The 22500-nt window shown below is 45.7% G+C and overlaps 1 protein-coding gene across 15 annotated transcripts in view; it reads right to left on the bottom strand.

Moving 5' to 3' along the window:
• The window catches only part of dip2a (disco-interacting protein 2 homolog A), a 92242-nt gene that overhangs the window by 22963 nt on the left and 46779 nt on the right, over nucleotides 1-22500 (bottom strand). For 5 of the 15 annotated variants that reach the window (XM_077002202.1, XM_077002205.1, XM_077002203.1 and 2 more), the window contains exons 2-11: nucleotides 21528-21599; nucleotides 17084-17203; nucleotides 16122-16241; nucleotides 13146-13376; nucleotides 10924-11058; nucleotides 6445-6477; nucleotides 4252-4371; nucleotides 1667-1861; nucleotides 747-838; nucleotides 1-24 (exon numbers count right to left, since the gene is read on the bottom strand). The exon at nucleotides 1-24 is cut by the window's left edge and continues 87 nt beyond it. In XM_077002202.1, coding sequence (XP_076858317.1) covers nucleotides 1-24; nucleotides 747-838; nucleotides 1667-1861; nucleotides 4252-4371; nucleotides 6445-6477; nucleotides 10924-11058; nucleotides 13146-13376; nucleotides 16122-16241; nucleotides 17084-17203; nucleotides 21528-21599 — 1142 coding nt within the window. Of the gene's footprint in view, nucleotides 25-746; nucleotides 839-1666; nucleotides 1862-4251; nucleotides 4372-6444; nucleotides 6478-7645; nucleotides 8183-10923; nucleotides 11059-13145; nucleotides 13377-16121; nucleotides 16242-17083; nucleotides 17204-21527; nucleotides 21600-22500 lie in introns of those variants that run through there. The other 10 variants (XM_077002206.1, XM_077002209.1, XM_077002208.1 and 7 more) reach the window with 7 other exon arrangements.

The following is a 22500-nucleotide window of genomic DNA, read 5'->3' as shown; positions in this document are numbered from 1 at the left end:
GTTGTTGGGGAACACAAGCGCGACCTGTGGAAGGTCAAAGGTCTGTTCATCAACCATGTGCACATGCGTGTTTGTGCATTCATGCATGTGTGTGTGTGTGTGTGTGTGTGTGTGTGTGTACATGCATATGTGTGTGTATGAGTGTGATTGTGCGTGTATGGGTGTATTCGTGTATGTGTGTGTGTGTGTGTGTGTGTGTGTGTGTGTGTGTGTGCGTGCGTGCGTGTGTGCATGCACATGTGTGTGTGGGTGTGTTGGTGTATGTGTGTGTGTGTGTGTGTGTGTGTGTGTGTGTGTGTGTGTGTGTGTGTGTGTGTGTGTTGGTGTGTGTGTGTACATGCATATGGGTGTGTGGGTGTGTTGGTGTATGTGTGTGTGGGTGTGTTGGTATGTGTGTGTGTGTGTACATGCATATGGGTGTGTGGGTGTGTTGGTGTATGTGTGTGTGTGTGTGTGTGTGTGTGTGTGTGTGTGTGTGTGTACATGCATATGGGTGTGTGGGTGTGTTGGTGTATGTGTGTGTGGGTGTGTTGGTATGTGTGTGTGTGTGTGTGTGTGTGTGTGTGTGTGTGTGTGTGTGTGTGTGTGTGTGTGTGTGTGTGTGTACATGCATATGGGTGTGTGGGTGTGTTGGTGTATGTGTGTGTGTGTGTGTGTACATGCATATGGGTGTGTGTGTGTACATGCATATGGGTGTGTGGGTGTGTTGGTGTATGTGTGTGTGGGTGTGTGCTGAGGTTTCTCACCCTGTCTCCAGGTCGTAGCAGTGGTTCATTCCTGCTGCTGAGTTTGTTGAGCAGTGTGTATGCTAGCTTCTGACTGCGCGTCCACAACTTGCCTGCGTCACAAATAACAAACAATCACAAACAAACAAACATGTACATTTGAGTTACATGACTCTTCTAATCAATAATCAATAAAATACCAACCATCGATAAGGTTGAAGTGATTATTTACTCATGTTTTAATTTCAAATTGAGCTATGATATGCTATTAACTAAGATATAGAGCTCTTTGATGCCATAGCCACATGGTTACTTATGCACAAAGCACAAGATGGAACTGTTTAATTAACAGAATAAATAATTAATTTGCTTGGTAAAGAATAGAATCTAGCAGCCACCAATCACCTTTACGTTATTTGCATAATTGGTGGTTACTCACTCTAAATTAGAAGCTTAAGCATTTGGGACGTTCAGCCAGTGAAACACACGCTAGTCTGTAGTTATTAGTTCTGATTTGTTAAGTTTTATACACTGATAAAAACCAATTAAAGACAACAATTATACAATATTGCTCACGATACTGGTCTGCACAGGTCTGCTAGCTTAGTGCTACAGTATATGAGAAGATATCCTGGCATGGCATGGCTACAGGAGTCTTTGTGTATATGAGCACCAGGGTTTCTAGCAAAACAGAGCTGGAAGGAAGTGCATGTCTGCAGCACTTTCTGTGTGTCTGTAGCACTCTCTCTGTTCGTCTGTACATGCATATGTGTGTGAGTATGACTGCAGGATATTCAGCGTGTGTGCAGGTTTGACGGGTGTAGCTGATATTCAGCATGCGTGCAGGTTTGATGGGTGTAGCTGATATTCAGCGTGTGTGCAGGTTTGACGGGTGTAGCTGATATTCAGCATGTGTGCAGGTTTGATGGGTGTAGCCGTACCGTATGTAAGCGTGTACACAGGCTTGCCGGCGTTGTCCAGGGCGGTGAGGCAGGGGCTCTTAGGCTGGGTGGTGCCCCAGCGTTGCAGCGAGACCAGAAGAGACGGGGCGCTGCTCCCCACCACCAGGGCGTCCCCACGCAGCGGACTCATCTGAACACCCTCGGCCTTGGGCTGGTTAGGGTCCGGCAGCTGGGCTGGAGAGAGAACACAGGATCAAAGAGGTAGAGATGCAGCCAGACAGGCATGCAGACAGACAGATGATGTGACTGTCCTCTACAGGACATAAGCTAAACTAATATGAAAGGTGTGTGGGCTGACTTGTACACTTCTTCTGTGAGTTTAAATATTCACAGAGAAAATTACATTGAACGAGACGAGACTGCAGATATGCTGAGAAAAAAAAACTTTTAGAGAGAGGGAAAGAGAGAGAGAAAAAGAGAGGGGGAGTGGGAGAGAGAGAACGAGACAGGGAGAGGGAGTGAGGGAGAGAGGGAAGCAGGGAGAGAGGGCTGCGCTGTCCAATGTCTTTGAGCTGTCAGTTGTCCTCCAGTGACTTATGTATCCCTGACATGAGGTACAGGAAGGGAGGGTGTGTGTGTGTGTGTGTGTGTGTGTGTGTGTGTGTGTGTGTGTGTGTGTGTGTGTGTTTGGGGGAGGGTGTATCTGCAGGGAATGAGAGATGGAGGAGAAAGAACAAGGAATGACAGATTTATTTGGAGTGGCAGGTTAAGCCACTGAGGAGTTACTGAATGTACTGAGATCAGCAATACAAAACCTGCACATACACCCTAAACCTGCACATACAGTACAAATAAACCCTATACCCTACACCCTAAACCAGCACATACAGTACACTTAAACCCTATACCCAACACCCTAAACTAGGACATAGAGTACACTTAAACCCTATACCCTACACCAGCACATACAGTACAAATAAACCCTATATCCTACACCTTAAACAAGCACATACAGTACAAATAAACCCTATAACCTACACCCTAAACCAGCACATACAGTACAAATAAACCCTATACCCTACACCCTAAACCAGCACATACAGTACAAATAAACCCTATACCCTACACCCTAAACCAGCACATACAGTACACTTAAACCCTATACCCAACACCCTAAACTAGGACATAGAGTACACTTAAACCCTATACCCTACACCAGCACATACAGTACAAATAAACCCTATATCCTACACCTTAAACAAGCACATACAGTACAAATAAACCCTATAACCTACACCCTAAACCAGCACATAAGGTACACATAAGCCCTATACCCTAAAACCAGCACATATAATTCAAATAAACCCTGTACCCTACAGCCTAAAACCAGCACATACAGTACATTTAAATCCCATTCCCTACTCCCTAAACCAGCACACACGGTACTAAAAACCCTACACCCAACACTCTAAACCAGCACATACAGTACAAATAAACCCTATACCCTACACCCTAACCAGCACATATAGTACAAATAAATCCTATACCCTACACTCTAACCAGGACATACAGTACATTTAAACCCTATACCCTACACCCTAAACCAGTACACTTGAGACAGAAATAACAGACGTAACAGCCTCCTGTGACTCTCAAGTTAAAATACAGGGAAGGGAGGATAAAAGACAGGAGGTTCACTTATGCTCTGGGAGAAATTAGTGTCTCTGTGTGTGTGTGTGTGTGTGTGTGTGTGTGTGTGTGTGTGTGTGTGTGTGTGTGTGTGTGTACCAGTGCACTGTCAGCAGTTTTGGACATTTAGGGAGCAGATTCAGGTCACAACATTTCCATGGCAACTGAAACATGTTTGTTTATATTTTGTAAATGCACACATGCCATTTAATTAAATTTTTTCAGAGAATGAAAAAACAGATTCAGCTGTCAGATGTCAGTCCCCCTCTCTGCTCCAAAGCTCCATGTTCTGCAGTATCTACAGATCTCCCTGATGGAGGACAAATACCCAGTCGGTGACAGACGACGTCACATCAGATGATGGACTTGTACCAATCTGGAGGTCTGAGGGAGAGAACAAAGTTCTCGGAGCCATTGTGCCTGCTTCTCCTGCACCTCCTCCTGTAGGGCTGTTGCATGCTGAGCAGGAGAGTGCAAGAGCTGCTTGACACTCAGGACTGGCCAGCGTTAGAGAGCGGAACTAACCAGTCCGCTTCATCCAATGAGAGCCCAGCAAACCAGTCCGCTCCATCCAATGAGAGCCCAGCAAACCAGTCCGCTTCATACAATGAGAGTCCAGCATATTATGTTCTCACGGGCTCCCAGCTGCACTGGAAATCACAGCAAACTCTGGGTCCCACTTAAAGCCAGTAAACCATGTGTGCCACTCAACAGCTCCTCAACATTTCACAGGACCGACCAAGAAGGCCAACGGTCTAGTCTGCTCCACCCAGCTGCAGCTCGGCGGAGAGGTCTGCTCCATCTTGCCTGGTGAACCTCATGGCTGTCACGTCTCTACAGTGTCGTCAGCACCAATCAGACAAATGTGAACTATGAACACACCACCCAGATCGTAGGTTCATAACACCCACCCTTTCCCTTCATTATGAACCTACCATCCAGGAGCTCCTCGAAATCGTCCACGAAGAACTCACGCAACGGCGGCCGCTTGGGCCTCTTCAGCGTGTTCAGGAGCTGCTGGATTTTAGACGAGACACGACTGTTTACGGGGACACCTTCAGGTGAGAGACAGACAGACAGAGACAGTACGAGAGGGAGAGAGACAGAGAAAGACAGACAGAGAGAGGGAGGGATGGAGGAGATACAGGTGAACAGGATGAGATGCACACACACACACACACACACACACACACACACACACACACACACACACACACACACACACACACACACACACACACACAGGGCACCATGAAAGGGTGGTGAACAGCTTCACACAACATCCTGCTCATGACAGGATGGTCCAAAATCCCAGAGTTACTCGGAAAGTGAAAAGTAGCCATCACTAACCAAACCTGCTTACTGGAGACATTTAACCCCGCCCATTAAGTGCTCTCGGAAGCTCTGATTGGTACAGCTCGAATCTACTGCCTGGCAACAAGCTGATATCCACCTAATTTCATAAGGATTTCTAACTTCTCCAAACCAAATGAATAATAACATACAGAGGAGTATCATCTAACAATGTTTTTATTCGTAAGCATTTAATTACATATTTCTACATGTATGTTACAAATTAGTATTGTACTGTCACTCAATTCTAAGTTGAAAGATACTGCTGCAATTCTAAGAATTGATACTGCTGCGGTCCATTTACATTAGTAATAGTCAAATACTCAATATGTTATTAAATGTGTTGATGATTTCACACTTTTTGGGATCACTAAAGCCAAACACCAAATTAACAAATAAAGACAGTATAGGTACTAAGAGAACTAAAATGGTAACAATAAAACAAACATGCATGACTACTTAATGTCCCTGTTATGGTGTCTGGATGGGAAAAGACAGGAAACTCCAGCGAACACTGAAGAAAACCCTCTCAGACATCCCACTGAGAGTCATAAGGGACTGAAATCACAGCTGCAATCTCCCTGATGCTCACATACACACACATACACACACTCCCACTCTCCTACACACACATACGTGCAAGGATACATACAAAAAAAAAAGATTCACACACACACACACACACACGTACACACACGTACACACACACACACACACACACACACACACACACACACACAAACATCTTTCTAGTCCATTTCAAAGTACCTGGTAACTAGACAAGTTTATCTGTATACACAGACACACACACACACACACACACACACACACATATATACACTCAGAAGTACAAAATAAACTGCTGTGATTCACAGTTCCTAAGGAATTACAACAGAATGAAGGGATAACACACACATTCCACACTTTAAATCTACACCATGACTATCCAGTTTAAAGTTACACCATGACTATCCAGATTAAAGCTACACCATGACAATCCAGTTTAAAGCTACATCATGAATATCCAGTTTAAAGCTATATGATGACTATCCAGTTTAAAGCTACACCATGCCAATCCAGTTTAAAGCTGCATCATGTCTATCCAGTTTAAAGCTGCATCATGACTATCCAGTTTAAAGCTACACAATGACAATCCAGTTTAAAGCTACATCATAACTATCCAGATTAAAGCTCATGTTAAATAAAAAGTCAAACATTGCCAAGCCTGCAGCCTCAAGGACTGGGGTCTGCTTCAGAGAGTGTAGTGTGTTTCAGTACTGGGGTCTGTTTCAGAGAGTGTAGTGTGTTTCAGTACTGGGGTCTGTTTCAGAAAGTGTAGTGTGTTTCAGTACTGGGGACTGTTTCAGAGAGTGTAGTGTGTTTCAGTACTGGGGTCTGCTTCAGAGAGTGTAGTGTGTTTCAGTACTGGGGTCTGTTTCAGAGAGTGTAGTGTGTTTCAGTACTGGGGTCTGTTTCAGAGAGTGTAGTGTGTTTCAGTACTGGGGTCTGTTTCAGAGAGTGTAGTGAGTTTCAGTACTGGGGTCCATAACCCTCTCTCTTATATCTCCAGTCTTCTCACATTTGTTTCAGTGCAGTTACTGAATAATTGACAGTAGTTATTGAATAATGTACCTTGAGATTAAGAATGGAATATTAAGCCTGCAGTTTAAGAGGTTAAAAGGTTAAGAGGTTAAAGGTTAAGAGCTTAAGTGGAGGTGAGAACGAGGAAGACATGACTCGAGGGACAGTGTGTAATAATAAACGCGCATAAATACCATCCAAGGATCCTCCACCAGCTCCTTCACAGCCTAAAGGAGAGAGAATCGGAGTGAACATAGCGTCTGTAGTGTGGTGAGACACCATGACGCTTTAGTCATGTCCCCACTCTAGCCCACCTGGGTCCGCTCTATACAGGAGGACACAGGACTGCTGAACCAGGACAGCTGAATCAGGACTGAATCAGCAGGGAAACACACTCACCTGTTTAAGGGAGTGACTGGAAATTAGCAGCATGTAGAGAAATGCATGAAGGACCACAAGTTCTGGGACCTACACTAGCAGGCCAACCTTAAGCCTGGCAGTTGGACCAGTAGGGGGCGATGTGGCTGGGATACTGACCAGCATGCAGTTGGGCACATGAAAGGATCTTAGACCACCTGAGTCCTGCAGGGACGCCTGGGAAGGCAATCCAGCCCAGTTAGCTCCGCACACGCAACCAGAGTGGACTTCGTTATGTGCCAAAAGCATTTTCTAAATCTGCCATCAAAATATTACATTTAAAAATGCAAAAATAAATGTTCCAAATTTAAATAAGAATAAAGTCCAGTAGAAATAGGTACTTGCTCACATTAGCACTTATTTTGCTGTAGGAGAAAGAACATCTTGTTTGTGGGTCTTGTAATTTAATGCTTTTGGCATCGAATCAACTCCATTTCTGCCCCCAAGGCTTGTCAAATAAATAAAGAAATAATCAAAAAGATGCTCTCGATACGCGCTCATGTGGTAACAGAAAGACACTGAGTCCCCACCTCGTTGACTCCATTCCAGCTGGTTCCTCACAGTGTCACCACCTGTCACACACGCCTGTCCTCATAACAGTGTTTAGTGAGGCTGAACATCTATCTGCCACCACAGATCTCAGGAAAGAGCCTTTAAACAATCCCAGTTCCCATGAGATTAAACTATATATATATATATATATATATTAGGGGTGGGAATTGTTTACTATCTCACGATTCGATTCGATTCCGATTTTGGGGGCCACAATTCAATTCAAAATCGATTTTCGATTAAAAATGATTTTTGATTCAAAAAACGATTTGATTTATAAAAATTTCTGCTTAAGTCTATATAATCTGCATGATCTACTACAGTCTGCTTTGCAAGACAGAATGACAAATACAGGAAACAAAGTCTTTCACATTTAATTAACAAAAATAATGTGCTTTGGTAAAATAAAATGCTTTTTGTTGTTACCAAAATTCTTGAGCTTCATTTTACAAGCTGTCAGGGCTGGCTCGTATGCTGTTCCCCCAGCCGTGGCTAGGGGCACCAGAGTCAGTCCCAGTAACCATACGTTCTCAGCCAGTCTCTGCTTTCTCTGTGGTTGCTTCTCGTTTGAAGGTGTCTCGCCACCTCTCTGTTATGCTTTCTCTTTACTTATTCGAGTATCTATCTCCTGCGTCGCTTCCTGACCCATCTCAAGTTTTCCCAATCCTGCATTTCTTCCTATCCGTTTTGCCTTTATTTTTGTGAAGGGTTTTATTTTGCTGCGGCGTTTTTTGCCAATTACTTCTTCTGGTGTCCTTGGTTTCGTTTTCGCGTTGCATTTATCCGCGCTGTTTTTTAGTTACTGTTGTTATTTTGTTTCTTTCTCCCGTCTCACTACGGGTAACTTAGTTTTCCCGCGTTGTATTTTGCGCGTTGTTTTTTGCATTTGCTCCATGCCCTCACGGTTTTGGTTTCTATTCGCTTGCGCTTTGAGTCTCCCGTGTTGTTTTGTTTGTTCGTTCTGGGTCGCTGTGCGCGTTTCCCTCTCGGTAATACATGTGACGAGTGTCAAATGTATTGCTTTTGCGAACAGGTGTTACACCGAATTCTGCGACCGTCGAATTTTGTGACCGCAGAGGGCGCTATTTCGCAGTTTCAGTTAGTTTCAGTTCACAGGCACGAGCGCTTTACGAATGCTGCGTAAGCTACGCCGACGCGCTTTCTTTTCTCGTTTTGCTGCTGTCCACGAGCCAAAATATGAGAGATGCGTGTATTTACATTTTATGTCGTCTGTTAACAAGAATGTTTCATTACAACATTTTTACACGTGACGACTGGAGTAAAGTCAGCCAATAGATACGCCTGACAATAGCAAACTTTTCATAAGTAAGTTATGTAAGCTGCTGTCATTTGGACCTCATTCCGAATGGTAATTATACACTTCTGAATAAAATGTTTAAATATAGTCTACTAAAACGTTTTTAAAACGATCTTTTAATATTTTTGAAGATACATTAAAGTCACAGATCCAGTTGGCAGCTGTCAGAATGGGTGACCCCTATGCCACGGTCAGTCTGTCCACTCCATTCATGAATGTTTTTCTTTGGCTAACAGGTGTAGGGATGGTAAGTCACCTGAAAACATTTGGTTGGGTTTTAACTAGTTTGTATGGGGATGGACAGCAGTCACATATTTAGACAGCAGCCATCAGAATCGGTGACCCCTATTCCAAAGTGCACTTGTCCATTCCATTCATAATTTTTTTTTTCTGTCTAATAAGGTGACGGGATGGTAGGTCACCAGGAAAGACATGGCTGTTTTCAAAATGATTATAGGTGGAAATTCAGTGGGGTCACATATTAAGAACTGGTGACCCCATACCAAGGTACATCTGTCACATCTACCATGGAAACACATCACCCACTGTGACTCCACAATAGCAGAAAGCAGTGATAGCAAAAACGTTTTAGTAGACTATATTTAAACATTTTATTCAGAAGTGTATAATTACCATTCGGAATGAGGTCCAAATGACAGCAGCTTACATAACTTACTTATGAAAAGTTTGCTATTGTCAGGCGTATGTATTGGCTGACTTTACTCCTGTCGTCACGTGTAAAAATGTTGTAATGAAACATTCTTGTTAACAGACGACATAAAATGTAAATACACGCATCTCTCATATTTTGGTTCGTGGACAGCAGCAAAACGAGAAAAGAAAGCGCGTCGGCGTAGCTTACGCAGCATTCGTAAAGCGCTCGTGCCTGTGAACTGAAACTGCGAAATAGCGCCCTCTGCGGTCACAAAATTCGACGGTCGCAGAATTCGGTGTAACACCGGCACTCGTGTCCACCCTTCTCTATATTATTTCACGCTGTGTGTACGTTCCCGTGCTCACCGCGTTACACACGCCTTGCACACGAGCTACATTGTGTCAAGTTCGGTCTTCCCTGGCATTCGTAAATACCAAAATGAACCCATATTTTTGCCTTAAATGAAGACGGAACAGGTTGAATATCTCTTTCCTCCATCTGTCTTGAAACCTTTCCGCATACGAGTGTGTCCCAGAACCTGCTGCGTAAAGTCTCGCGTAATTTTGTAATTACGTAACGCGACTTAGAATCGATTTTGGGACATTTAAAATCGATTCTGAATCGTAGTAAATGAGAATCGATTTTTGATATATGAATCGATTTTTTGGCACACCTCTAATATATATATATGTTTAATCTCATGGGAACTGGGATTAAACTATATATATATATATATATTGGTGCCCTCTGTGTCTATGTGTTACATTCTTAGTTGGTAGTACGTCTCTGTAGGTAAATGCATAAGTTCTTGTGTGGGTAAATGATGCAGTGATGTATATCTGTGTGTGTGTGTGTGTGTGTGTGTGTGTGTGTGTGTGTGTGTGTGTGTGTGTGTGTGTGTGTGTGTGTGGAACATGCATATTTAAATCTAAGATTCTATAATGGTTGATTGGCTGGTTAGCACAACTCAGAGCAGATTAGGTGATACAAAGTTTTCATCATCATCAATATCTATATATACCACAGACCACCACTAACACATATACACACACACACACAGCTACCATATCTGCTCCTGTCTATCTCCACTTATCGAATTAAAACACACACTAACAAACACACACCCACACCCACTCACAAACTCTCACAAATACACTCCCACACCCACTCACAAACACACCCACACACTCACAAACACACACCCACTCACAAACACACTCCCACACCCACCCACAAACACACACCCATATTCATCACACATCTTTAGCTGTATATGTCTACCAAAGGAAATTAGACCAAAGGAAATCCAGTTCCCTGCCAAAAACCGGCTCTCAGATACAAACACAAGCAGAGGGATTTTTAAGAAATGACTGAAATTATCTGTCAATGGGGAAAGATAATTTCACATAAAGTTCACACTGAAAGTAAATGATGAACACATGCTAAATAATGTTGTGTGGAAACTGCTATGAGAAGACGTGTGTCCAGAAGAGCAATCTGAGGAGTGACAAGAGTCTGTGAATGAATGCAGCTATGTGTGTGTGTGTGTGTGTGTGTGTGTGTGTGTGTGTGTGTGTGTGTGTGTTTGTGTACAGAAATGTGGCCCTGTTGCTGGCAGGATGTGTAAGACTTCCCATGCCAGGTTGTGATTGGTTATTAGGTCTGTGTATGTCAAAGGGAGAAGAGAGGTATACTGTTGCTGTGGCTACACTGTGTGGTGTGGGGGCTCACCGTCGGCCGTTTCCATGGCGCTACTTGTGTGCGTATATCCACGGGGGAGACCCCTCACTGGTGCCACCTGTGGACGCTCTGCAAACTGCGAGGGCTCAGATAGACCCGTCACGTCCGGAGGTGCAAAGTGGTTATCTGAGATGGGGGGGGAGGGGTCAAAGGTCAAATGAAAATGGCTGATGAAAATTTCATATTGTGAGAAAGGGTGCATTCCTATTCCTAAGTTATGACCGAACTTATGTGCTAACATGAGAATGTTAGTGATGTGTGCGCTGACACTAGTAATCACATACAATGAGCACAAATACATGTGAAATGTGAAATAACGTGAAAATCAAAGCAAGAAATGTCTACATGTGCATATGCTCCTATAACTGAAAAATGAATGAATCATTAAATTATTACAGCAGGTTGAAAAATAGGAACAGAATTGTCCCTATAGCTCTGTGACCAGAGAATGTCTAACGGCAGAGAGACAGGCGGACAGAGGAGAAGGCAGAGAGACAGGTGGAAAGAGAAGCAAAGCCCCATTTCATAAGCAGCGTGCATATAAACACAGGCTTAGGTGCAACAGGAGAGGTTGGCATGACAACACCCCATTTCAAATTCCAGGTCTCTCAATACACACAGGAAAAAAACACAGCTTCAAAAAACCTGCCAGTGAAACGATGAAAGAAACTGACCAATGAGAGAAGGTTCGGCGCGAGGGGTGACCTCGCTCTCCGTCTTACAGAGAACCACACTGGGTGTACACGGAGCCAGTCAGCTCACGGGCTAACCACTGCCCAGCCACAAACCACACAGAAGGTACACACCAGAGACCCCATTCTCCAATCAAAGCTCAGGGTTTACAGTCAGGTACACACCAGAGACCCAACCCTCCAATCAGAGCTCAGATAGAGAACCCAACAGAGACAGTCCAGAACCAGAAGACATCTGAACATGGTGAGGAAAAGCAGAAACATGCCCAAACTGGTAAGGTGAGTACAAAGGTCTGAAGGTGCTGAGAGCTGAAACCCCTGAGGTAGTATGAGAAATAGACAGGAACACTAAAACACTAAAATACTGTGCAAAGATCCATAAAGAACCTGATTGCAAGGGGATGTAGGAAGATGGAGAGCTTTGGAAGCAGTGCTGGCAGTGTGAGTGAGCACAATGGGTGTAGCAGGGGTAACAGCATGGGGGAGGAGCAGGTGAGGGTGTAGCAGAAGGCGTAGGAGAGTACGGCAAGGTGCGTAGCTTAGGTATGGAAGAGGTGTAGAGGATATGTTGGATATGTAAGAGATATGTTGGGGTGTTGGGTGTATTCAGGGTGTTGGAAGAGTGTTGGAAGCAGTCTTGAGTGCATGTGAGTGTTGGGTGTATCCAGGAGTGTTGGATGGTGTATAAGGGGTGTTTAGTGTAGTGGGTGTTTATGGACTGTAGTCTTAGATATATTCCGTCTGATAGGTGTAATGTTGCAAGTACATGGGTTTTGGGTAAATTGCATGTATAGGAGTTGTTGTATGTATACACAGGTATATATAGACCACTGGGTGTACATAGAATCTTAGATGTAGTGTTGTGTGTAGCTTTTAGTGTATATGGGATTTTTAGTATATACCGTAGAGTTGAGTGTACTTGAGTGTGGATGGATATGAAGTGTTAGCTGGATGCAAACCACTGATTGTAAGTGACGGAAGCTAGGTAGAGTTGTGTTGGGTGTAGTGGTGAGTGGCAGTGTTGGGTGTAGTGTTGAGTGTCGGTGTTGGGTGCAGGGTTAGGGTGTAGTGTTGAGTGTCAGTGTTGGATGCAGGGTTAGGGTGTAGTGTTGAGTGTTGGTGTTGGGTGCAGGGTTAGGGTGTAGTGTTGAGTGTTGGTGTTGGGTGCAGGGTTAGGGTGTAGTGTTGAGTGTCAGTGTTGGGTGCAGGGTTAGGGTTTAGTGTTGAGTGTTGGTGTTGGGTGCAGGGTTAGGGTGTAGTGTTGAGTGTCAGTATTGGGTGCAGGGTTAGGGTGTAGTGTTGAGTGTCAGTGTTGGGTGCAGGGTTAGGGTGTAGTGCTGAGTGTTGATGTTGGGTGCAGGGTTAGGGTGTGTGGTGTTGAGTGTCGTTGTTGGGTGCAGGGTTAGGGTGTAGTGTTGAGTGTCGGTGTTGGGTGCAGGGTTAGGGTGTAGTGTTGAGTGTCTGTGTTGGGTGCAGGGTTTGTGTGCAGGGTGAATGTTGGAAGGCCACTGTGGTACTGACCGAGTTGCGTGTGCGCCATGAGGTCAGCAAGAACGGTAGCAGCAGAGGCAGAAGTGGCGTTGGCACTGGGGTGACTCCGCCCTCCTGGGTGGGAGGAAGTGGAGGAGGCGGAGGAGGAAGTGGAGGAGCACTGGATGACTCGGTTAAACCAGTGTTCCACGCTGGGGGACGAGGAGGCGACCCGCCCCTGTCGCCGTAGTGATCCCTCGTCCTCCGACGCTGAGGATGTGTCTGTGTGGAGGTAGACAGTGTCACTACGCACAAACACAGCAGGACACACACATCTCTGTCTAAAGATGTCGGATCTCCTTGTTAAAACAGCTTTGATCAGTGCTGGGACATCTTTAGTGCATACTGTAAGAAATTTAGTGCATACTGTAATCTCCTTGATAAGGCTTAATAATTCACCAGTGGGTAGTATCAGGTGTGTTAGTGCAGGTGTGTGTGTGATTGGGTGTGTGTGTACAGGGCAGGGGGGCATAACACCAACTGCAGAACTGGTATGTTGGTTCTAACATATCACTGGTCTATTAATTAAATTTGAGTAATTAGAATTTATTAATTAGTAGTCAATCATATTTATTAATTAATATTTAAATAACAAAGACAGTTTGAAGTGACAGAAAGAACTCACTTTAATTAATGTAGAAAATAATCCTGTTAGAGATTTCAGTCCAACAAAAGGTACAGATAAAAACACCTAGCAACACAGCCAGAGGTTGTTGCTAAGGAAACCTTAACCTGAACACTGTCCAGAAATGATTTATTTTTATTGTGAGTTATGTTTTGTTTTAGTAAAATATAAATAAGGACTGCTGCAAAACTCATCAAAGGGATTTTCAGAGAGAGAAACAGGAAATTATTAAGTAAGACAGGAGAGAAGAAAAGAGAGAGGGAAACAGAGAAAGAGGGTGAGAGAGAGAAGCAAGGCGAGAGAAACAGGTAGACAGGTAAACAGAGAGACAGCAGAGAGAGGAAGGGAGGGAGAGAGTGAAGGAGGGAGGGAGAGAGAGAACACCAATGTCTCCCTGATCACCACCAAGGCACATCCAAGGCCTCCCAAGGTGGATGAGATCGACTCTAAAGCTGATCACAGGTTCCAGAACCTGCTGTCACACACCCCACATGGACAGGCTGGTTCAGAGTAATCCATCATTCACCCACGTGTCTGCAGGGCATAATGCACCAGTGAGGCTGAACTATTCACCGTCAGCATGGTTACACTGAGCTGCCCGTTAATTTGATGCATCTCTTCTGCCTCCGCACCTGGTCTGCAATCATACAGCAGAGTGCAGAGAGGACCTGCACTGGGCTAGACAGACTGTGTGTGTGTGTGGATCACTTTTCAAAGCATAATGAGATGAGCGGAGCCAAGGCTGTGAGGCTGTGAGACTGTGAGACTGTGAGGCTGAGCGCTGTGAGGCTGAAAGCTGTGAGGCTGAGCACTGTGAGGCTGAACACTGTGAGGCTGAGAGGCTGTGATCTTGATGGGTGATCGTGGCTGTGATCTTGATGGGTGATCGTGATAGGTGCCTACAGATACCATGTCAGTGAAGGTTCATAAAGTGAACACTCCCCCCACGACTTTGGTCCAGTCACCACCTGTTACTAAGGACGTCATGCCAGCATGTTAGATTTATTCATGAATTGACTAGTATTTGTAGGACTTTTTCATCTAGAGTTTTAACATTCACTGTATTAAATCTCCAAATCAAATCCACAAAAACAGAACAAATAGTACAGTAAGAAATGTTTAAAGTATCCAGAAGGCATAAAATATGGGGAAATAAAGCTGTATTTGAAAGTAAGTACACTGTTCATAGTAACGTATTAAAAAAAAGCTTAGAAAGGCATTTGTTTATAAACCAGACATGTTTTTGAGATTGAAGCCCTAGTTTGCTGTAGGCAGCCGAAGTTATGCACTAGACTTTAACGTGTTTTCCATCAAAATCACTTCCTCACTGTAATTAACCCCCTCTGGGCCTCAGATGTGATGTACAAAAGCATGCTGTAACACTGCAGTAATTAAGTCTGAATATATAATACTACAACATACCAAGAACTACATATGAATTACAACAGCAGAAAATAACTCTAAACCCTGGAGGAGGATATTCCCAGTGGAGTGAAGACGAGGAATAAATCTTGCCAGGAAAACTGAACCTGCGTGAGGTTCTGTCCACAAATGGACATGTCTGGAAGAACACTTAAGACCAGAGTTGTATAATCCAGGTTCAGAAAGTAAAAGTCCTCACCAGGATTTTGCTCAAGCTTGCTAGGTTTCTAATTAGTGCAATCCAGGTAAAATTAGTGGAATCAACACAATTCAGGAAGCCTGAGCAAAATCCTGGTGAGGACTTTTACTTTCTGAACCTGGACTATACAACTCTGCTTAAGACTTCCTGAGCTCACAGCAAGGTTGCTCTCTCTCAACAGAAGATTCTGTCATTAGCAAAGCACTCAGCGTCTAGCGTCTAATCCAACCAGGAGCTCAGGTTCGGAGCAGTGATGTAACCGGAAGAGATTTCACTCCTGTGCTAGGAGGAGAAAGAAGCCTCTCTGATGTCAGGCAGAGGTGATGCAGGACACAGCTGCTCACACACACGTCCCTGCAGACTGCAGAGAGTGAGCTCATTCCTCAAAAAGCCACTCGCGAATGTGGCTGTACGTCCGAATGGCATCTTAACTGTATAAAGGTCAAAGCGGCAGCCATCTAACGATTCTTTTTTATTTTGCTCATGAGTGATGTGGATGGCTTAGAATGCTGTTCTACTGGAGATGTGCAACGAATTCCCCACAATGCCGTGGTGCTCTCACTGCGCGCAAAGGATGTTAAAGGTCTGATCATCTATAAAACCAACACAGCCTGGGCTGGGTTTGGACCTTAGGATTCTCCAGCATGGGAGGGGAGCATGGGGGGTGGGGTCCATAGGGGCGGGTCCATACCAGGGGGGGTGCATGGGGGCGGGTCCTTACCCGGAGGGGTGCATGCCTCCACCGATGACTGCACTAAAACTGAGCGTCTCTTCGAGGGCATTGGCACCTTCCGCTCCTTGTACTTTGCCAGGGCTGCTTGTACCGCTTCTGTGTGCAGGTCTGCAAGGAATGTACACACATGTACGCACATACATACACGCACGCACACGCACACGCACATGCAAACGCACACGCACACACACACACACACACACACACACACACACACAGCACCAATTTCAGAGCCAATACCAGTCATGTTTAATGTGTTCAGGGGTTGTGAAAGGGTCCTGCCACAGCCCCCTTTAATCGCTGCTTTAGTAAAACACAACTGACTGCTGCATCTGCAGTTTAAAACAAATTAAACCCTGAGCCCACATAGCAATGTCTCCACGGCAGAAGGCAAATTCTGTTGTGGGAAGTTGTTACAGCCACAACTGTATCTGCGGCTTGACGTTCACAAATATCATCATTGTAGTCCTTCCAGACAGTTCACGGTTTAAATAAAAAAAAACCCAAAAATGCTACGACGGCAAGAAAAGTGAGGAGCTAGCAGATGCTCAATTCCAGGACAACATCTCTGAAGTGGCCAGAGGTTCCTATTCTTCACCATGAGCAAAGCCAGCAATTTAGGGGAAAGTATTTTCTTAACTACTGAGTAACCACATTTAATGGAAAGAACAGCACGGAGGTGGTTGACACGACGACTAGCCATAAAGGCAAGTTAAAGGAAACTTGAGAAAGAACGTTGCTGAGCAGACATGGTCTAATGTTTAGGAACTGTCCAAAAATCGTCCACTGAAGGAGATTTTTGGAGCATGTGGTTCTAGAATTCCAGCTAATGTTCTGGAATATAACAGACTATTGTTAAAATAGACTTAAGGCTATTGTTAGATCACATATGGAATTCTTAATCATGTGATCATGGTGTACACATCTGCATGGTTCAACTGCGTGCTCACCCGATCTGAAGCGTTCATCCCGTGAGTTGGCTGCTCTGGCTCTGCTGTGCTTGGAGCTCAGGGCGACTGCCTGTGACGACGCCTGGATACGGTGGTCTACCTGCAGACATGGGTCCACACCTGGAAAACAGTGGGACGTGTGTGCACATTAGAACCACAAAACCTGCAACACGCTGTGCACGCAGCTGAACCAAAAGTGTCCCCCATTAACCCATCACCTTGTCTGAACCTGCATAAGCGCTTGCCCTGCCTCTACTGGTGAGCTCGCCTCCTTCCACTGTGCTGGTGGAGGCACTACAGCGGTGTCCCTGTCTGACTCCTGCACCACCATGACTCAAGCCCTCTGCGCTATCAGCAGAACACCACGTTCCCCCCACCTATCTGCCCCCTGGAGCGGGGGCTCAGGCGCCCGACTGATTCAGCGTTCAGGATGCCCTCATCCCAGTGGGGGTGGCAGTGGGGTGGGAGGATATCGTTAGGCAGCCTACCCCCCTACCCGCACCCCCACGCCTGGTTGTCCTCTGTGTCTGCCCTGTTCTACTCCCAGCTAATCACAGGCTGAGGTATCTGTGAGCAGGAAGACAAACACACACGTGTGCAGCTCCAGGAGGTGCGGGGTGGACTGAGATGAAGACATGAAGTCATCACAGAAAAAAAGGACACAAAATCATGCTACAGCTAACTCACTCACTCACTCACCCACCCACCCACCCACTCACACACACACTCTCACTCCCTCACTCACACACTCTCACTCACTCACACACACTCTCACTCACCCACCCACCCGCTCACACACACACTCTCACTCCCTCACTCACACACTCTCACTCACTCACACACACTCTCACTCACACACTCACTCACTCACTCACTCACTCACCCACCCACCCGCTCACACACACACTCTCACTCCCTCACTCACACACTCTCACTCACTCACACACACTCTCACTCACACACTCACTCACTCACCCACCCACTCACACACACACTCTCACTCCCTCACTCACACACACTCACACAGACTCTCATACACTCTCACTCCCTCACTCACACACTCTCACTCCCTCACTCACACACACTCTCACTCCTTCACTCACACACTCTCACTCACACACACTCTCACACACACTCTCACACACTCTCACTCCCTCACTCACACACTCTCACTCCCTCACTCACACACTCTCACTCACTCACTCCCTCACTGTGAGCAGTTAACCCACCACAGAAACATTTTGTCGGCCCAGACTGTGGATAGCAGGACATTTGCTGACAAGAGTCACCTAAGCATCTCAGAAATCCTTCAGCTAAAACCTCAAAAGCCCCTGATCTGTCTCCAGGGCCAAAGTAAACAGTGCTAGCCTGGCGTTCTCTCTGAGCCCTAAAACAGACAGGACAGATCTGACCCGAGTCACACCGCACCGAAAGTCACTGCACAGCAAGTCACACCACACAGTGAGGAAATTGAGTGATCAATACCTCCCAAGACATCATACCTCCCAAGATATCATACCTCCCAAGACAGACATGTGGGAGACATGAGACTGCTGAGGTTTCAGCAGTTGAGAATGTCTAATCGTATCTACATCTTCAAACATCTGATCTACTGCACATGTGTTCACAGTAGAAGACTAACGATGAACTGCTGGAACTCAGCTCTCCTACAAAGCCCATTCTTGAGATATCTCCTAGCAACCTCTGACCTCTGACCCCAAGTGCCCTGGTGAAGATAATGCAATAACCAGGGTTCCAGCAGGTTGTGTGGGTGAGGGCCATCCATTGCACGCAGTCCCAACACTGGGAGAAATGGGAGATCCTACCAACCATTCAGGACACACTCTCCCAGTGGGGTCAGGGAAGGTCACATTCTTGTCTAGGGCTTACACAGGACAGAGCAGTTTCTGCCTGTAGATCACTAGAGGTTTGAGAGGGAGCGGTGTTTAGCGACAAGGTGTGATGTCCTCTGTGTGTGGAAGAGAGTGAGAGAGAGAAGTAGTTAAAAATTAATTAATTGTGTAATGACATAATTAAAGAGCAGCACCCGTGTTTATGACTCTGCGGATGTAAGTTGTGCAGAGACCGAGCTGAGCAGGTGTCCCAGGGGCAGGCAGCAGCTCAGAGAGAGAGGCCAGCCATGTGGTCCAGCTCTGCAGAGCCCAGCATACGGGTGGAAAAGGAGAACCTCAGAACCCCAGAGCCCACAGCAGCTGAAACATCCCTCATTCAGAAATAAAAGAGTGTGGGGTCAGAGTTCAGCAGCGCAGCCATTATGCTCTGATGCTGTAGTACAACTAAAGTTACACCCTTTCAGATCAACCCGCCTAATACTGAGTAACAAAATACACCTCTATGGCATGTCAACCATGCTGCTTAACAACAGACCAGAAATGCACAAACGTAACAGAGCTATAAACGCAATAAGGAATGGCAGTCTAGTTGCTAGGAGGGAAAGTGGACATTATGGTTGGTTGGCATCTGACGAATCAGATTGCTGCTTTCAACCCCAATATGGCTGTTACTAGTCGAAGTTAAAAGAGGTTCTCACACACACACATACACACACACATACACACACACACACACACACACACACACACACACACACACACACAATCAGACTGATCAGAACCTTCTCTTTTAACCTCGACTAGAAAGAGCCATAATAGTACAGTTCTTCCAAAACTAAAACAGGTGAATCTTTTAATAGGACTTTTTACATTGAATTGAAATATGTTTTTAGAATTTTCAATCAGGTTATTAAATGACAGGGCAGTTAAATTTTACATTCAGTATATATTACTTATTCATATATAAGGCACTTAAAATATGTACAGATGCACTACTTCTAAAATGTGTAATGGATAATGTTTGGCCTCAGGAACATCTCTTGTCTGCCAGCACAGAAGAGATCCATAATTCACAATGACCTAAGTACACTAGAACACAAACACGATGGAGAGCGATGGAGAAATTTTGGGAAATGCAAAAATACACAATGGACTTATATTTTTGCAGGAAAAACACTAACCCCAACCCTAAACCTTACCCTGATCCTGATCCTAATCCCAACCCTAACCCTCACCCAAACCCTGACCCAACCCCGACCCTAACCCAAACCCCAATCCTGACCCTGATCCAAATCCCAACCCTAACCCCGATCCTGATCCTAACCCCAACTCTAACCCTGATTCTGATCCAAATCCCAACCCTAACCCCAATCCTAACCCCAACCCTGATCCTAGGATCTTTATACGGTTTCCCCACAATATGTCTACTTCTTTTATATGAGGTTGTAAAACCCTCAGGCTGTGATAGGGTGATATAAATGTCATTTAAGCTTTTCTTGTGTTTTAGGCTTTCTGGGAGTTCAGAGTGAGTGAACCCAACAGTGCTTCAGCTGAGGCAGCCTGTCTTTGCGTCTTCATCTGACTGACAGGAAGCAGAGGCTTGTGGGAAGGACACTGTGACCATGAGACCTGCTGCTTGGCCTTGTGGGAAAGAGAGGGCCACCTCACACGGCACAGCTGTGGCATAAATCTCCATCTGTGAGGCTTTGACACGAAGGCCCCAATTTTCCTGCGTTAGACAAACCAAACCCTGAAGCATTGCTGCAGAGAGAGAGAGCACAGCCTCCCTCCAGTGGTCAACCTCAGCCCCTCCCCATCACCCACCCCAGACTTCCCCTCACCCCAGACCCTCCCATCTCACCGCAGACCCTCCCATCTCACCCCTGACCCCAGACCCCCCTATGAACTTTGCATACTGGGTCTTTGAGACCAACACTAATATTCACGTAGCTGCTTCTGTGACCACGCCCCCGAGGACAGCTTAAAGCTGACAGCTGGAAACTGCTGACTGGACCAGACTGTGATGGTACTGATGGTACGTTTGCCTGTGATGGTACTGATCTGCGCATGTGGTTTTAGCCCTGCAGGATTAGCTGGAACCCGTTTCCACACTAGACAGTGCACTGGCAGTGCCAGCATCGCATACACACTGCAGCTTACCCAAACAGGGAGTGTTTGGGCCTTTCACTGTGCACATGGTGTGTTGGTCCAAACTCCAGCTAAAGCATCGGCTGCCAAGCAGGGAGACTTAAACTGACGTGTTGAAGGGAGTGAGGGACACGTGTGTAGGAAAAGCGCCAACTAGAGCAGAGCTCTGGGTCTTCTGGACTGGGCCTGCAGCAGTAATGAGACAACCTGAACTTCTCACTCACACTTCCACCCTGGAATATGGACAATGTATGTTCTCCTCCTACCATGAAACTTGAGTGACATGGGTCCCAGCATGAGCACAATTACAGTGGGGGTATCTGGGGGTAGCAAATCCCATAACCTCTGACCCCCACTCGAGGGCGTAGAAGAGGAGGGAGGCTAGGCAGGTGTGATGGGGTGTGACAGGTGCTCATCGTCAGTGCGATGTGAAGAGACGATACCTTGTATCTGTGGAATAAAGGGAGCTAGCAGCTTCCCTCGTTTCTTCTCATAACCCTTCTGTGTGATGTCTCCTGCACATAGAGACAGAGGGAGAGAGAGAAGGAGAGAGAGAGAGAGAGGGAGACAGAGGGAGGGAGAGAGGGAGAGAGAAGGAGAAACAGAGCAAGAGAGAGAGAGAGAGATCATGGCGCATTAGTATAACACTGAGACTTAGAGTTAGCAGAGTGTACTAGAGAACACACACACACACACCCACACACACACACACACACACACACACACACACACACACACACACACACACACACACAGTGTCATTTACAGCAGACCAATAAAAAAGGACCTCAAATAAGGGTAAAATATACAATCCTCGCATTCTCCATAATCCAAAACCATTTCATTCCACATTCCTGAAAATGCAACGCTCCACACTTCAGATTTTCCTCATACACTTACTACTAAAAACAACAGACCATTAAACCTTTGCAAAGAAACCCCTACAGCCCTCACGTTCCCAGTTATATCAACAAAGTAATAAACAAGTAAACAGTGGGGTAAGGAGTAATCTATAAAGCAAACACAGACAGCAACACTCAATCAAGTCTCTGCTTATCGAACTTCACGGAAACCCCCATGACAGAGGAGTCAAGCACAGAGAATCCCAGCACAGAGGACCTGAGCACAGAGGATCCCAACAGAGGATCCCAACAGAGGATCCCAACAGAGGATCCCAGCACAGAGGATCTCAGCCCAGAGGAGTCGAGTACAGAAGATCCCAAGCACAGAGGATCCCAGCCCAGAGGAGTCGAGCACAGAGGATCCCAGCACAGCTCCAAACGCCTCAGTCCACTGGAATGCCTGACTGCTAACCTCACCAAGGAAATAGTCATTAAAATGTCATTTCCACGGCGCACCGGGAGAAGCTGGAAGCAGGAGGCACAACGGCCCTGTGCTTAATAACCGGGCCTGTCT

Source organism: Brachyhypopomus gauderio, chromosome 4, assembly GCF_052324685.1.
Source record: "Brachyhypopomus gauderio isolate BG-103 chromosome 4, BGAUD_0.2, whole genome shotgun sequence".
In the NCBI taxonomy this organism is placed as follows: domain Eukaryota; kingdom Metazoa; phylum Chordata; class Actinopteri; order Gymnotiformes; family Hypopomidae; genus Brachyhypopomus; species Brachyhypopomus gauderio.
Note: the sequence above shows the minus strand (reverse complement) of the source record. Positions and strands in the feature narration are given on the sequence as shown.